The following is an 18,202-nucleotide window of genomic DNA, read 5'->3' as shown; positions in this document are numbered from 1 at the left end:
TACTCTATTTGGTTTTTGGTTTTAAATACCCTGCCCGCTTCACACTTGGATTCTGCAGTTGGATCTTTTAGTTGATTTGGGTTTTACTGAAGCTGCAACGCTGTGTAGGGTCTCCTTAGCTTCAAGGATTTGCTCACATGGAATTGGCTGATGAAGTGCTACTGATACAGACACAGTGCCATGCGTCTCTTCTTGTGGTGTGCCTAATTAATCCTGTAATCAACTGGAGAAGACCACACACTCTAAGAAGAGGGTGAAAGAGCTGTAACTGAAGCTCTGGCACTCTCCTGAGTCAGAGTGACAGTACCTCTTTCATGTCATCTGAGTAGTTGTCAACTTGAGGAGATTAGAGATTACTCTCTGTAAATCTCAGATTTCAGGTATTAGAGCAAAGACACCTGAGTGGATTATAAAGTGGTGTTGATTTCAAAACTGAAGACGCAGTGGTGATATTGTTTATTTAGCACAAGTCATTCCACAGGTGGGAGGCAACTTCCAGTTACCTTGACACCAGTCAAGTTCGGTGGCTGTACTACAACGAAAAAATGCATGCTAACCACAATGACAGGTCCACCTTTCTTATTTTTTAATTCCAGTCTGATTTTCTTTCCATAGGTAAAAGTGATCCTTTCTGTGTGTTGGAGCTGGGAAATGACAGTCTTCAAACACACACCGTTTATAAGAACCTCAATCCAGAGTGGAACAAAGTTTTCACATTGTAAGTGAATTGCTTTTGAAAACATGATGAAACACCAAACAGTTAGCAGCTTATCTATAAAAGCTATTGACTTTGGAAAAATACAAAGGTCAAGTTAAAGATATGTCATTTTTTCATAGTCAGAAGAGGATGTTGGAGAAATATCAAATATAACTCAATTGGAGCTTTTTGCCTTTTAGTAGTTCTTGCATGGAGTTTATTAATAGAAGTCATTAAAAGAAGAATTACTGTGATATTTATAGGAAGAATCATGACTGGACATAATGGAGTTGTATCTGGATCCAAGAGATAATATAATGGAAAGTTATGACCAGATACTCATGCCTACGTTTTCCATAATTTGAAATAAAATGTTTCATGGCAGAATACCTCATTTAATTTATAAGCAACAGGAACAATGTGAGCTTTAATTTTCAGCTTGTTTCTTATGAATTTAAACTAATCAAAGATTGCTTAACACAAATTAGAAGCTTAGATTTTTATGAAAACAAAAGCGTGTGTTTTGGGGGTGAATTCATGAGTAAGAAAAAGTGATAGTTCAGTTACTGACAGTCAAATTCTTTATCTTCCTTTATGTTTTGTGATATCTGATTGAAATAAATATCTCCAAGGTTGTAATAGTCTGTGTCAAAGAAGGAAAGGGTGAGGGCTGGCAGTCGAGCATTTGTAGCATTTATAGAAGAATGGAAGAACAGTTTGAGAATTACAGATTTCTTGCAAAAGCAACATTCCAAAACACTTAGCTGGATGTGAACACAATAAAAAACATCAGATCTCTTTGATAGAAGTACTTTGCTGGATTTCTGTTTAATTCATGGATGCAGCTGAATGCATGTCTCTTGGAGTCCTTTCCTTTCCTTTGCTTTGTCTGTTTTCAGGAAGTTCCCACTCGTTGTTTATTCTGTGATGGTGCCAACAGATGAGTCTTTTTGGATGTTCGGACAATAAAATAAACCTTAATAAGAATCCCAAATCTTTTTTTTTTTTATTTAAAGGAAGTTTGTTTCTATACTTCCTGAGAGTCTCAGAAATGTCAGCTGCAGGCTATCACTAACTTTCTTATTGCTGGTGCACGGCTACTCTGAGCAGCAAATTTGCAGAGCCCATCAGGTTCCCACAACTCTCTTTAGATTTCTTTTTCTATTTTTTTTCCCCTTTAATCAAGATCAAACTACTTAAAAGCTATTGGTGATGATTTAGAGCAGAGTGGATTGTTCTTAGTGAATCCCTTTCAGATGGAGCATTTAATACCACCAAAGAGCCTTTCCTGTAATACTTGGTTATTCTGCAACGCACTTATTGTGTCACACTGTGGGTTTCTTAATATTTTATACCACTGGTGGCTATGATGTATGGAAAACTGTAATGGTTTGTTAGAGGTATGTGGAAATTTGGTTGCTGAAGTGAGGGGGTTTTGATGTATTTTAAAGATAAGGTCTTGTAAATAGTGCATATGTCATGCAGATCGTTCCTGGGTCACACTGAAGAACACACTATGGCTGCTAGCTGGAGGGACACGCAGGTATCTTCGAGCTCCTGACTCTGCTCTGCAAAGAGCAAATCCACAGTGTCAAAGGGAGAGGTTGCATGAGCGGGACTGCCCTGAAATGGCCTTCCAGGGAGGATAGCTGCACTGATTTAAATGACAAGCAGGTGCCATGCCATGTGCCTCTTCCTTTAATTCTAGCATGTGGTAGAGGGAAAAGAGGAGATAATGAATGCAACTCATAAATCAGCTCTGGTTACCCGGGTTTTGCAAGCACACACGTAACTTCTCTGAAATGAGTCTGATCTACTAATGATCTGATAAAATACTCAGGATTGAGTGCCTGCTGCCACACTAGTTGAAAATTTGGATTGAATGGAATAAAAATATTGTACATTTGGCCTTTAATTAGGGTTGTTAGGTTTATTATTTTTGAAGTAATTGGTTTTGCTAATAGTTTAAAAGGAACGTAATAGCTCAAGTCAAATGAAATTACATGTTTTGCTTCTTGGATTATTTTTCACATATGCACATATCCTGGAGCCTGGTTTTGAATTCAGTCCTGGACCCCTCCTGGCCCCCAGCTTTCTCTGTTTGAGAGAAGAGTTAATCCACCCTTGCAATCAACATAGATGCACAAAAAATGCCACCGTCTGGTAGTTGTTTATTCTTCACCTAGTTATGTGACTGCAACACGAGGGGAAAGCTTGGGGAATATCCATCATTTGATTCAATTTTTTTGGAATTTAATTAAATGCTAGTTTTATACTCCAAGGTAATACAAACTTAATTAGTAAAACAGCATTCTCAGATCTTTGTGGGGAAGATTGCGTGAATGTGTATCGAATATCACTGTTTGTGTCTGCCCTTTTCATTACAGCCCTATTAAAGATATTCATGACGTTCTGGAAGTGACAGTGTTTGATGAAGATGGAGATAAACCCCCTGATTTTCTTGGGAAAGTTGCTATCCCTTTGCTGTCTGTAAGTTACCTTCATACATCTTTCAAACATTGGTGGTTTCACTGGGAAGGAGTTGTGTTTCCATTCTTCTTAGTGCAAAGCAACAATCATTTGGAGACAAACAGCTTTAGTGACCTGTATGTGCCTTAGCTGGCAGTGTTTGTAGTCCTCTTTAGTGTAACAAGCATTGCCAGCCTATTTTAATAGAAATTTAGTTGATTGGAAAGAAAATTGCAGAAGTGTCTGTACTTCATCAGCACTACATGCCATGTAGGTCTGAAAACATAATTGAGTTGTTCTGTGTGTTTCCACATCATCTTCCGAAGGTAACATTTTATGCATGTCTTTGTTCTGTCTTGCTTCTTTTTGCTCCAGGAAAGTAATTGCACATCACAGTAGGATTGACTAGAGATAGCTGTTGTTATTGGCACAGCTGAATAAAATTACCTAAAAGGGGTGTTTTCTGCTCCACAGTGCTTTTAAAGACGGGTGGCTTTTGTTCTGTAAACAAATATGTGAAGAGTGAATGCTACCACGGGAGTATAAAATCAAAACTGGAAACAAAGCAAGCTCAGGGGAAAAGAGTTGCTCTAGAGATGAAGGAGTGTTAAAGGTTTTTCTGAAATGGCCAAAAAAAGGCCAAGCTAAAGAGAAGGGAACATGAAAGGGTTGTTATAAAGCATTAATAGAGAAATGGCTCAAAGCAGTTTTGTGTAGGGTGAGACTGATTTAATTTGGAACAAGGCTGGTAATAACAGAGTAAACCAGATCAAGAGGATGCAAACAGCTCCATGTGTGTGTTTGCAGTATCATAGAAGGTTCTGGTAAATTTTGCAGTAAAGTTTTCAAATAACTTTCTGGGTTGTTGCTTTTGTTAAATCAGTAGCTGAGGACAAGTCTCATGGACTCTTATATCATTCCAGTTCTGTAAGCACACACTTAACTTCAAGCGTGGGATTTCCCTTGAGTTTTGAAGCATCACATTTTGCAGTCGATTCCGTATAGAGAAGAGAGGGTATTGCAGGCTGTGCATGGGTACTGCCTTGTGCTCCATGCAAATATTCATGCTTACGGCATATCACACAGTGTGAGCAATGCTTGCAGTAGTGCAAACCTTTTGGTAATGCACAGTGTGATGCTGTGTGTAATAGCTCTCCTGAATAGGCAGTCGGTGAGTCTTGATTGAAATTACAGAGTTCAAAATTGCCGTATTGTTTTGAAGCATTCCTGTGAAGGCATATTCACCTCTGCAGAAAGGCTGGCGTGCATCTCTCACATTCAAGGCAAAAGAGTTTGACTCTTAGAGGCGGGCAACTGCAGGGAAAGCTCTGTTGTGGGAATGAGTTAGTGGGGCTCCATCCTTGCTGAAAGTGCAGTGATGGTAAGTTTCTAGAGAGAAAGCAAAAATTCCATTAAATCAAATCAGCCCCTCAGGGTCAGCTGGGAAATATATGGACGCAGGTTAGGTAAGGGACCAATCAAGAAGGGGGAAGTTGAACTACAAATATTTGATGTTTCCAAATAAATAATGAAATGCCTGAAAAGCTCTTGAATCGTTTTAGAGAATATGATCACAGCTTAAAGAATGCTTTATAGTGGTAAAGGAACAGGCTAATATGCTCCAGTTCTGTTACTATTTTGTTTATGTATATTTCTCGTGCATTCAAGTCGAAAGCAATGTGGCTTCTGAATTTCTTCAGGAACGTGTTTTTATGTTGATTTTCATCCACTCTGTGCTTTTTCTGAGCTATTCTGGAGTCCAGATTGTGGGCATACTTGGGATACAGAACCATAGAACGGCCTGGAGGTGACCTTAAAGGTCATTAAATCCCAGCCTCTCTGCCGTGGGCAGGGTTGCCAACCACCAGATCAGGCTGACTGGGGCTCCATCCAGCCTGCCCTTAAGTAAGGTGGATAAGACGTGTAAACTGGAGCAGTGGCTGTGGGGTAAATACCAGGCTTAAGGAGCCTCAGTGCTGCATTCAAGCAGCAATGCTAGGCAGAGATGCTCTATCCATTCATTAGGGCCGGAGACCTGGGTACTGCTTGATTGGGGTCACTGTAGGCAGAAAAATAATAAAACTTCCATTTGGGGACTTTGTGGAACAGATATGTTCATTTTATATATTCGTACCTTGTGTTCAAGCTGCCTTGTATTCTGTCTGCTTCCATGGCTTACACTGCAAGTTCTGTTTGAGGCTGGGGATGCTTTAGATTATTTGTCTATTTTTTAGTGGCTTGAGTCTTCAGTATGTCCACTTTCAGAACAGTATTAAAGTCAGTTTGGCACGAAGGATGATTTGATGTTTACAGGGAAGGAAAACTCTTAACATCTTTTATTCCATTTTTGATCACTTGGTTAATTTTTCCCCAAGTCCTCATATCTCTGATGTTCCTGGAAGAGAGTGGCTGGAGCAGCTGCTCTCCTGCAGACCCTGTGCTTGCCAAATGGTCTGCATGATCGGCAGCAGGCTGTGTGGGCTCACAGTGAGAAGATGTTAGAGTTGGATTTTCTGTTGATTTTATAGGCATTTGTCAAGTATCCCTTAGGAAGCATGTAACAAGGCAGAGCAGGGGAGTGCATGTGTGTGGTAATGTCCAAATTCTATTCAGCGTAGGTTTTTTGTCCAAAGTTTGAGACAAAAAATAAAATAAAAATTGTTTATGCTTTCCCTTGCCAACTGGTTTTCTTCCTTCCCATCCAAACTTCTCTGCCTCCTATTTCAGTCAAATCTAGCATAAATATATTCATCTCTGCTTCTGATTAAAAACATTTTGCACCTATTAACTTGGTTCAGACAGAGAATGGCAATTTTCTAAGCTCTTATTCTTGAAATGAGTATTTTGACGTATGTTGTGAATTTAGCTATAAATTTGAATCTATCCTTTGAACCATTTAGATAAATATGTTGAAAGTGAACAATAGTTAAAGATTCAAGGAAACCTCACAAATCATACAAGTTTAATTTCTTAGGCCTAATATTTGGCTTGCATTAGGTTCCTTTTTGAAATAGAAATGCATTTGCCTCTTTGTTCCTCTCATGTAAGTTAAAAATGCACTGGCCTGAGTTGTGAGCTGTCAGCACATGAAATCAGTTTCCTTCAGGAACTGTTCATGGATGGCTCGATTTTCTTAGTGAATAAATGCTTTGGATAGGGTATACGTTGGAGGGTTTGGATAAGTTTAATTTGAAAGAAAACTTTGGTTTGAATGTGTCCAGAAGTCTTGCAGTGGCATTTTGCAAACATGAATACACCTTCATCATCCCATTAACTCAAAGTCTCTGTGATTTTTTTTTTGTGTATTAATATTATGTTCGTGCTTCCCAGTCACCACTGACTGTGATCTAGGTTTATGGAATTCATTAATTAAGAAGCAAGCACATTTGGCAACAGAAGAAGAGCTTTAAAGTGACAGGAATAAAGCTGAAAACTTCACATTCTTTTGATGGGCATGACGACTGCGTGGTTGCTTTGTTTCTCATGGAGCTCTACTAATGAGCAGTGCAGACATGGATTTTGATAGCATTGTACCAAGCTTGGTGTTTTCTCTACGTGCAGATAGTTGTGGACAGGAGTGAAGTAGTGATTTGCCTTTTGCCATTTCGCAAAAATGAAATCTAAATGCAGAGCTTGCTTTTTACTTTTAGCTTTTCTGTGTTAATCAACCTATAGCATTTTTTCTCCTGCCCTTCTTTATGGTGAACGATTCTCCACCTTTAAAACATGTAAATGAGACTTCATCTCAAATAGTGTTCACAGCTCCAGAAATCCGCAGTCACAGAAGTGGCAGATAAACTGAAAAAGATGCAAGTTACTGCTACCAGTATTGAACAAAATGGAGCTCTGTTGTGCCAACGGTGACCTGGAGAATCTGGCTAGGAGAGGGATTGGATTCTCAGACATTGGGTAATGAGAGGGGAAAACCAGACCAGTGAACATAGCAGGTTTTTGTGCTAGAAACTGAAGAAGACACAAGAAATGGAGAAGTAAGGCAAAAAGTTAAGTGCTTCAAGAAGGGAGTTTCATGGGTTTAGTGATTTTTCTTTTTGTAGGTTTTAGGGACTTGAACTAATTATGAAAGTAGTCCTTCCCATCTGTGTTCATTTGTGTCCTCGGTCTTACTGAAAGCAGCCAGGTTTCTGTCTGTAAGGCTCTGCCTTTTTTGCTTTGCTTCAAGAGGCTCCTGTCTCCTGGAGGGCTGCAAGCAAGAGGCATGGGATCATATTGTGTGCTTCAGTAAATCTTAAAGCAGGGTATATCAAATATCCTCATGTAGAAAGACCTTTGAGTGAAGAGTTGTATGGCAGGCTGGAATGTTTTTATCTGCTGAGTTATCAGCCCAGAGTAGATTTCAGCTGCGCCCTTTTTTCAGCAAACAGGAAGAGGTCTCTGAAATGTTTCCAAGTGCGGCACAAGGTCGGTAGCTAAAGATACAGTGGAAACAACTAGCATGACTTTTGCAAGCTTAATTGTCTGAAACACGGCCTGGATTCAGAGAACAGACACCTGCCAGTTGTGATTACTTATCGCTTGACCATAAGTATACAGCCTTTTGCAGGAGGAAGGTTTAGAGTTTGAGAGAGCTGTGGAAATGCTGAGCTTATATCGCAGAGGCTGCTGTGCAGTAGATCATCTGTTCCGATTTTCACTTCTCTCACAAACCAGAAATGTTGGAATGAAGGTAAAAGGCATCGCTTCCAGAAAGAAAAGGACACCTTTTTTCTGAAATAAAATATTGCTTTGACAGTGCTCTGCTTATTGAAGATAGCATTGTTGGGATGATGCGGGTGTTTTTTGCTTGATTTTTTTTTTTTTTGAGTGCTACTTGAGGTCTTGGCCTCAGAGTGCTCCTGGGGCTTTCAGCATCTCTTCACTCTGCCTTGGAAGCTTGGCTGCCTGCTTTCAGACAATTGACCCCATACGCGTTCGGTCTTTGGACATCAACCCTCTGCCAAGAATGTGCATTTCTATTGTACTTCGGGTCCTACGAAAGATTATTAAAAGCAAAATGTTTGGGGGAAAGAGTTTGGGATGAATGAATGGACATTTTGTATAAAATCTAATGAGCGTATATTACAAGGCTGAGGAGAAACAAAAAAAACCTCCTTACTCATATCCAGGTGGATCAAATATGTGCCTTGCTTTCATCTTTTCCTGGGGAAATATGTCCTTTGATAAGAGAAGGTGTGTGTCTATAACAAGACAGCTTTATGTTATTCAGGGCAAATGGTATGACATTGTGCATCAGCAATGAGCTCAAGCAAGAATATCAGAGGTCCCAAATGCTTTAGATGAATTACCTTTGGAGAGTAGCCATTACCCTTTCTGCACGTCACGGGTGTTGATGTACAGAGGTTTAACCCAGCATTGTTCTGTCAGGTCATCGATATATGATATTGAATCTGCATCAAAGCTGGATACGGAGTGAAGTTTTCTTAAAATCAATGTGCAAAAAAAAAAAAGCCACTAAACCATATTTCTTTGAGACAAGAGCAATGAAAAAACACCCTTTGCTGCGTAAGGGTCCTGTCTTCTCAGTGTTTTGTGTCATATCAATCTCGGCTTTCGCTATTTCATTAAAATTCCCAAGCGGTCAGAAGGTTGTTGCTTAATAGATTTAGCATTGGCTGGCTACATCAATACTGTGTTTAGTCACATTTGTTTTACTGGGGACATCTGTGGGAAGAGTTTAGCAAATATATTCACTCATTTGAAAGGAACTTGATGCACTTTGGGCCTTGACTGTGCTGTGGTCTCATGCACCTGAACATCTTCTTCCAGCTGGGAGGGCAAGCTGAAGCACTGCCAGAGGTTACCTCTGCTTGAAGTGCTCCTGTAGATAGAAATACAGAGTGCATGAAGAATTTTAGCTTTGCTTCCAGCTGGTAACTTCTGTATAGAGGAGGAATTATGATACAGAAGAAGGGGTGAATTGTACTGTTGAAATAGTGCTGCTGGTATTTTATCTTTCTGAGTTGATTCAGAACACAGAAATACCCCCAAATATCAGAAATTTTAATGGGGTGAGAATGTTGATTTTTTTTTTTTCTTTTTTTTTTTTTTTTTCTGATGGTAACTGTGTCTAATGAAGCTTTATCAATGGGATTGGTACTACTATCCTTCTGTGCTTGTGGGCAGTCTTGATTGTTGATTGAACTCCAGTGTATTCCATGCAACTAACAAGCTTTCAAAGAATGCAAGCATTAGTATAACTTAAGGAGACATATATGCACGTGTGTGAAATTAATAAGGGGATAATATTGATAATATCTCTTGAGGGACCTCACCTGTAGGTGTTTTCACTTTTAATTCCCATATTCCTTTCCATTACATTCTTGATGCTTTTACATAAGTTAAACAATTTTAGACATGGTTATCAGGACTATTAGTTCAGGTATCTAGTGGAAGGTGTTTTGAGCAGCAGAGAAATTTGATCTTTCTGAATTGAGGTTCCTAGGACCTCAGCACAGGGTACGACATTGTCCACAGCTGGAGAGAACATGTGAGTGGTTTTTGCAAATAGCAGGGATAGGAGAAGAGCTCCCAGAGAGGAGGAAGAAACGGATCCCAAATAAAATTAATATGACTGCTTGCCTCTTGAGACAGAGGGAAATGTTGAACAGAATCTAAACTCTGGACCAAAAACAGAATAGATCTGGATGCTCTGTTCTGAGTACAGTTGAGACGTGCTGTCAGTTCGATCTCTATGCAGTCATGGGTGTTAGAGTTACCTTACACCTTTTGCTGAGCTGCACTACCATAGCATGTTGCCAAAACTTTTGAGAGACTTCTGTTTGACTTTTTTTTTATCAAGGTTTTTTTTTTCTTCATCCAAATGAAAATGCCAGTTTATAGCCAATTGCTTTTTTCTCTTGTACTTCTCTCTCCTTGAAGAAGGTCAAAAGCTAGGAAATCTGTATTAATTACCAGACCTTCTCCTTCCTTTTATTTTTTTTCACTGAATTTAGCAGTGTGTGCAGTGTCCTTCCTTACTGGCTGTGCTCTTAAAATATGTTGGTGAGAAATATATCCAGACAGATTTCCACGTGTCCTTACTGCTGAGTTATGGAAGCATTTCATCCTAAGAATAAAAAGTTGTGAGAACTTTTTGTAACTGAAATACATGAAAATTCAGCCCCCAAATTCATAAATAAGAAGAATCAATAGTTACGCAGTGTTGATATGCACTGGATATCTCTATCTCTGCAGACACGCTGCTAGGAACAAAGCTGCTTCTTCTATGCCTTCTTCTGGTGCCGTTGCATTAGATCAAAGCAATAATAATCTCAAGCCAAGTCCATTTGGCCTTTTATCTCTTCGCAGATGAAATGCAATTTTCAGTTTGGAAAATGAAGCATCTTTAGTTTCTGAATAACTTGGAGTGGTTTTGTTTTCATCCCGTATCTTTTAAAACTGTTTCTGCCTTTGCTAGGAGGTGGTGATGAGGGAACTATTGAAGTAGCAGAATCCTTTCTGATGGGTAAACAGTACTTTATATGGCAGTTGGTCTGAGGGCCATCTGATGTGAGTGATCCTACAAACGGGGTTGGCCACTTCCTTTGTCTTTAACTCCAACCCTTTGTGTTTGTCCTTACATTGAAGGCAGGTTCGTGATCAGTGCCTGTTATTATTAAAGAGACTCTGCAATTGATTGCATGGCTCCCAGCATCCTGTTAAGCTCAGCTTTGGATGAAAGCATAGTAAAAGCTGGAATTCCTGTTTGGACCCTGATGAGGATGCGAACTTGGGCTTTATGAGAGCCTTCTTCCTTTTTAACTGTCAGCCAGGAAAGCCGTCTACCCTTCGACGAGCTGTTTGGTACAGAAAGGGTGGAGCAGCATTGGGAAGGAAAGTGACCTTTCCCTTGTAACGTGAAATCGCTTGGTTCCTATTATGCCTTTTTTTTTTTTCCTCCTTACTCATTTCTGCCATGGTTTATACGAGTGCCTCTTCTAAATGCCAGAGCAGCAATAGCCGTTTTAAATATGGTTGCAATTTCATGCCCCCAAATTTCCTCCGTTATCTTTAATCTTTGATCATTACAGTCCCTGAATGTAGCTTTTTGGTAAGCTGCAGTTTTTTATGTTACTGCTGTTTAGAATTAACTGGTCTGCTTCCTAAAAAGCCAAATGTTTAATCAATACATATCCTACTGTGTATAATAAATACATTTCTGCCATCACTTTTAGAAGAGAGAATGCTTTTGATTTGAGCCAAATAGTTTACAAAATGGTGAGGGAGGGAGGTTGTTTTTCTTTTTATAGGCGTTTAATGTGATAGGGCCAACCGGCAGATTAGAGCATGGAAATGGTATTGAAATTCAGAGGTGGGGGGAGAAGTCTCTTACGTGAATTAGTTAATTTTGAACATTTGTTACATTAACATTCATTCCACTTAAGCTGATTAATTTCTTTGGATTGTGTTCGTTTCCTGGGTAATAATTTGACAACCTTGCAGTAAGCGAAGCATTTGAAGTGAGTTCGTGTACTGGGGTGTGCAGTAGGTGGGTAAGTTGTTGTCGTGGCTCTTTTTCTGAACTTTGGAAGAAAAATTCCATTTTCAACCTGTAATAACGGAGGCTGATTACTTCCCATCAACTCACTGGCTTCCAGGGCAGAATTTTCAAACTGGTTATTGCATGCACTGCTCTACTATAAAGTACAAGGTTTGTAAATTAAAGTTGGACCATAAGAGATTTAATCTGCAATTTTATAGGTCTCTAATCCAATGGTCATTTTGTATTTCAGGCTCTGAGTATATTATCATGGTTTGGGGAGGATTTTTGTGCTTGTGAGATTTTTTTTTTTTTTTTTTTTTTGGTAGTGTCTTTTAAAATTACATTGTAAATTACAGCTGGGAAAATATTGATGCTTTTTGTCTTCCCAATCTATAGATCAGAAATGGCAAACAAAGTTGTTACATGCTGAAGAATAAAGACTTGGAACGTGCTTCAAAAGGAGTAATTTACTTAGAGCTGGATGTCCTATTTAATCCCGTAAGTTAAAATATTTTCTCTTTACTTATCATTTGTGTAAGAAATGTGGAAATATGTGCACCTGGGAGGGAGGTAATCGATCCTTTGAAAGCAGGAACTGAGCGGGAAAAGTCCTGACCTCACTGCATCTGGTTGCAATGTTTCATACTGTGGGTGAAGAGACATTGGCACATCCTAACGCGACAGCCCATCTGGGTGGATGGAACAATGCAGGGGCACTTCAGGACTTACAGTGACCACAGGAGCTTTAGGAAGGAGGTGTCAATTGCCATACACCAGGGCTTCGTTTGCAGCAGCCAGAAAAGGGCTTAATGTTTAGATTATTATGCATTACTTTTAACACCTACTTCCTCCCAAAAAAGCTGACCCACAATGTTCTTTTCCCAGGGTGTTGACAGGAAAATTAATGAGGCATGTATGTGGTGCACTTAGTTTTTAGGTGGCTGAGTCAGTCTCAATTGTTTATGCCCTCCAGCTTTGCTGAATGGAATCCCATTTGTTAAGGCCTTTGTGGGCTGTGCCGCAGCTCTGCCTTTGCCAGCCCTGTGGTACAGTGAGAGTGGTTAGCAAAACTCCAGGGAACAGGGCAGAAGCAGTCCAGGTTCTTCCACCTATACGTATTGAACGTGCAGGATGATGAATACTTATTTCATTTCCTCCTTAAGGAGCCCTCTTGATTTCTTTTAGTCTTCTCCTAGAAATCCCTTAAAAGAGAGAAAAATCCTAGTGCTATAAAGAATAATGAATTTAAAAGTACATGACTTTCTTATTTATTTTAGATCAAAGCAACTATTAGAACATTCAAGCCCCGCGAAAAGCGCTTCACTGAGGAGAACCGCAAATTTTCTAAGAAGGTAAAGGTTATCTCTGGGCTCGGCTCTGATGCTTACTTGGGAAAGATTTGAGTTACTGTGGCCAAGAACAACACCCATTTACGTGTAGAACACTGAACACATGTAAATTCTGTGCATTTCGTTGTGTTTAAAGGCTTTCTGATCTAGTTTGCGTCAGTAGTTCGGCTTTGTGCCTCAGAACAGGGAAAATGATAGTTGTGGGTAATGCACGGTTAAAAGCACCTGAAGCAAAGCACAAGCCCTGTTCTTTTATTTCGGAAGGAAGAAACCAGATTTACATTAGTTAAAAACTCTACAGATTTTAGAACGATGACTGTTATCCTTTTAAAAACAAAGCTAAAATTCTCATATTTATTTCTCTGGATGAATCTAAAACATAGAGAAGAGGTTCTGTGTTTGGATTAAATTATATCTAGTCCTTAGTTCTGAGGCATTACTGTATTATGGAAATTGCAAGGGAATGTAGGTAGGTTTCTGTTACTGTTCTATTTAGTTTTGGCAAGATGTTGTTTTTGTTTTTTCTTTTTGCTTTATTTTCTGATGAATAAGGAAAATCTGGGAGGTATGAGTGTAATCACAAAGCAGACAGGAGCAGGAGAGTGCCTTTGAAATAGAAGCTTTATTTGTAATATGTGCCCTGGCATGCATTTGTAGCTTAAATTATCCCTGTTTCTGAAGCAATGGTAGGATATTAGAGTGTTTGATTAAACTCTTCTCCTCCCCTCCTCCCACTCAATATTTATCAGATCTTATCGAGGAATGTTGATCGTGTGAAAAAAATCACCATGGCAATATGGAATACAATACAATTCCTTCGGAGCTGTTTTCTCTGGGAGTCCACGGTAAAGAGTATGATAGCATTTGTGGTAAGTGGATTTCTTCTTTTATTAGATGTGGCTAAGTGATATAAGATCTTGAGTGTTAACGTGCCATCCTCTCCACCAGTCCAAAGCCATTTATCGTTTGCAGTTATTGGTATTTTGTAGCTACACGGCTGCAGGGTGTGCAGTTTTCAAAGGCAGCCAGGTCAGCGTTAGGTCTGCTGGACGTGGAAATTGAACCTTCAGAAGCAGCCTTTTTTTGCTATGTGCAGAGGCTCTTGTTGACCTGGGCCACCCATGTGTGGTCGGTGATAGACTGTAAGGGCTGTGACCATATGGCTGTTCTGTATTGCTGTTTTGGCCCTTCCAGAGCATGGAAATTGGATGGTAGGAGAGAAGAGAGATGGTGGCCGAGAGAGTAGGCACCATCTGCAGTGAGATGTCATTGGTTGTCATGATGCATGAGGAGGCAGTTAGCTGCAGATTACCAATGTCTGCTCTGCCTGCAGCTACCACACAGCATGCTGCATGTCCCCCTGGCACATGAACAGCTTTGCCAGTTGCAAATTTATCCCCTTAATCATCACAATAAATTTCTTTCCTTTTTTTTTTTTTTTATCAATTAAATATTTATACATATGAAAGGACAGAGAAAGGCTGGTCAATGAGTTCTTCTCTCTGCAAACAAAAAGCCAAATTCTCTACCTGCCATTCCCACTCTCTCCATTTTCCTCTTGGTAGTAAGCACCCCATTTGCAGTTTTCTCATAATCCATGCAAGCACAGAAAGGTTTTGCATGGTTTTGATTCTGTGGTGTGACATTTTCTTCGTGCTTGAAATGTTTGGCGTGCCATTAAAGGTTGCAAAATCATTTTGTGGTGGTCCAGCATGCAAAAAGAAAGCTTTTGAGTGTTGATTAAGTAAAAGGACAGCCACGTCTTCAAGATTTTTCCTTTTATACTCTCTGTGCATTTTAAATCACCTAAAGGCTCTTTAGAGGAAGACACTTCACAGTGTATTTCTTACAGATAAGTAAAGTGATGGAAAGAAAATCAGAGCAAAGACCCTGCAAGTTATAGACATGACATGCACTTTAAGATAGGACAAGAGGATCTTTTCTGTGTGTTTTTTTTCTGCTTATTCAAATCGTATCTAGCATTAGTGGCTCAAGAGCTGCTTACTAATATGTTAAAATGTTGTCTTCTTTGAAGACAGAGATGCTAACTGATATACTGTAGGTTGTGCACAGATACATTGGAAGTGCTCAGAGAAAGAAAACTTCAATCAACCTAGCCTTGCCCTTTGGGCTTTAAGATGGTGGCTTTCTTGAAAGAGTTGGAGCTGCTATGCATGTGTGTTTGTTTGCAATGTTTGGTAGCTCTGAAACTTCTCTCCATGTTGTGAAAGAAATCTACATGATTGTGCAAGGAATTGTATGGTTGTACACACAGGCTGCAAAGGTAGTAGGGGCATAGGTAAAATCCCAGTGCCAACACTGTTCCATCACTGTTAAACAGGAACCTAACCATGTGCTTAGGAGATTTTCTCCGTCAGGAAATAAATTACTTGTGAATTAAGGCTGTGAAGTTTGTTTTTCTGGACTTAGGAAAAGTTTGTAAGTGGTAGAAAGGTATAAAATAAGAATCTGGGAAAGTGGGTCCACAGAAAAAGGAATTCATTCAAGGTGAAAAGGAAGATGAACAAAAGAAGTGGTACGTTACAAGTTACAGATGTTAACATCTTTACTGGGTAACATAATGCTCCTGGTTTCCTACAGGAAGTGGGTAGTGGGAAGGGAATAAAATGCACTACTAAGGATAATACAAGCAGATTTCTCCTACAAACCAAAAGTTAAGTGTATTTGATCTTTTCCACATGGCAGTGATTCCATTTAGGCATTTATAATGAAGTGTTAATACCCTATCTTTTGCTGTTTCCAGTATGTGCATTCATAGTTGGGAAAATATATACACAGCAAGATCCGTGCTGTACCCCACTGCCCTGACGTGTACCTGTAATCCAGTCTTTAACAGTTAAAAAAAATGTATGTTAAAATATGTCATTTTTAAAATCACTGTCCTCCACCAAGCAACTTCTGAATACTTTCTTGGAATCAGCTTGCCCTGAACCATGCTGTTGTTAGTAACATCCTGCTTGTATCTGGCACTAGAAACCAGAAGTGGGGAAGGTGCACAAAGCTCCTCACTCAGCTGGGAGAAAATATTTGTAAGAATTAATCAAAAGCATTGCCGTGGGAGCTCACATATATCTTTCACCTTGCTGTTTTAGTCTTCATTACAGTGCACCTCCTTGCCAGTTAGTACTGACAGCTTCCAAGTGCAACAAGGATGTTTGCTGCTACATTGGGGCACACAAAAGAAAAAGAGAGAGGAAATGGCAGGCAGGACCCAAGTGGATGAGAAAAATGCTATCGTCATGTTCACCTATTTATGTGTCATCCCAAGCTAATATGTTGATATACTGGCTAAATTGGCACTTGCAGGAAGTGTTGCCGTAATGTTAACAGTGTTCTTCTACTGGGAGAGATCTTAAGTCTTTGTGTGTTCTTCATCATGTACTCCATGGAACATACTCGTCAAAAGGGGCTTTCTTTTGAAGGTATTCCAAAACATACTGTAGTGTATGCCTTTATGATACTGTTTGTGTACCTAGCACTCCCCATATCATACCCTGAACAATTTGTTCCTGGTTTCCCAAGCAAATATTGTGGTGTTAGTTTTGTCCACCTCGCTCCTTCTTTTTGTCACCTTTCTTCATTGAGGCATCACTTCTGCACTGTGTTAATGGTGCCCAAAAGACAGGAGCTGCATGGTGAAATGTGCCTGTGGGAATGTCTGCTTACATGTCAACTCATATATCCATGTGATAATAAGTTGTTTTTCCCACTTGTTGATATGAAAACTTGTGTTACCTTTCCAATATGCTTCCAAGCTGAATTCCTGCTTCTACCTTCTAGTTGCATGATCTCTCTGCTTGCTCTTCTCCCTCTTCTTACCAAGTTGGTTGTAGAAGTCCATAATCAGAACTTAATCATTTCTACTGCACAATATGTATTTTAAAAATATTTTAAGACTTAATTTTAGTCACAAGAATGGTTTTCGTGAGGAATTATGCATCGTTGAACGTTGTGCTTGTGATTTTATACAACGTAATTACACCTTTTATTGACAGTTTTCCTCTGAATTAACGGTAATTATGTCATTTAATGAAATTACAGTAATTGCTTAAAAAAAAAAAAAACAAGAAAAAAACAAAAAACAAAAAAACAAACAAAAAACAACCAACTATAATCCGGAGCAAATTGAAAGGATATATTGACTGGAATTTTTTACGATCATATATATATATTTTGGTGAAGTTTGTGTGATAGTTGCAAGACATGGACATGTTCAGGCAAACGATGGGGAAGCAGCCGCTGTGGCACCTCAGGTGTGACTGGCAGCACTTGCTGGCAGTGTGCTTCAGGGTCCCTGCACACGAACCCCTGCCAGAATACTTCATTTTTACTGGCGATGTGTCCTCCTGCATCAGGTTCAGGCCTCTGCTAATCAGGGCTGTTGCCAGGGTAGTACAGGTGGGAGCTGTATTTCAAGCTCTGCCCTAGCTAGTAGCCAAACCAGTGAACAGCATGCATGGGCAGTATTTATTTTATTTTGCGGTGACATTACAGGGTAATTATTTTATGATGGGATACTACCATCACAGGGAAGGAATATATGATGATGCAGCGTAATTGTGGTTAAAATGTGGAGTTTCTGGTCAAACTGTCTGTAGTTATTTAATGGTGCACAGCTGGGAAAATGACAGGCATGGGACCATTTTGGAGTGTTTGGGTTTCCCAAAAGCCAGCTGATTCAGGGGTAGGGAAGCATTGGGGATTTGAGATGTCCAGCAGAGCTGCTGGGAGCTATAGATGCAATAGCAAAGCCACACTTAAGCTTTTGTACTCTTTTCTGGAGAGGTGGGATGTTGGCACCCTCTCCAGTTCAGAGCTTCAAACCTTTTTGTAAATCAAAAGGAGCTGGAGGATGCCCAGCTTTCTGGCATTAGCCTGTTGGGGCTTTGAGAGCCATGGGGACGCTGGCTGGGACTGCACTTTACCAGATTGTGTTGGTCCTACCCTTGGATAACATGGAAAGTTCAACCCATGAGCTCAGCAGCTCACGTACGTTGGGGCAGTGCTTAGCATGCCCTTTAATGTGCAGCCACTTAAGTTTGTGATATGGGAGCTGTTTCTGAGCCCAGTTAAACTCATCTTGTAGAGGAGACACCAGCCATCTTAGTAGACATGAATAATTTTTAATCCCCCTTTGAGTTGAGCTATATTTATGCTGGTGACCTA

General features: G+C 39.8%; 1 protein-coding gene across 3 annotated transcripts in view; it reads left to right on the top strand.

The window, feature by feature from the left end:
* MCTP2 (multiple C2 and transmembrane domain containing 2) overlaps positions 1 to 18,202 on the top strand; it is an 81,694-nt gene that overhangs the window by 22,178 nt on the left and 41,314 nt on the right. For all 3 annotated transcript variants that reach the window (XM_042824435.1, XM_042824436.1, XM_042824437.1), the window contains 5 exons: positions 616 to 718; positions 3,085 to 3,187; positions 12,063 to 12,164; positions 12,944 to 13,018; positions 13,765 to 13,884. In XM_042824435.1, the coding sequence (XP_042680369.1) occupies positions 616 to 718; positions 3,085 to 3,187; positions 12,063 to 12,164; positions 12,944 to 13,018; positions 13,765 to 13,884 (503 nt within the window). The remainder of the gene's footprint in view (positions 1 to 615; positions 719 to 3,084; positions 3,188 to 12,062; positions 12,165 to 12,943; positions 13,019 to 13,764; positions 13,885 to 18,202) is intronic.

Source organism: Centrocercus urophasianus, unplaced genomic scaffold (genome assembly GCF_019232065.1).
Source record: "Centrocercus urophasianus isolate 14NV4802_14NV808 unplaced genomic scaffold, USGS_Curo_1.0 seq_23, whole genome shotgun sequence".
NCBI lineage: Eukaryota > Metazoa > Chordata > Aves > Galliformes > Phasianidae > Centrocercus > Centrocercus urophasianus.
This window is presented reverse-complemented; position numbering and strand designations above follow the sequence as displayed.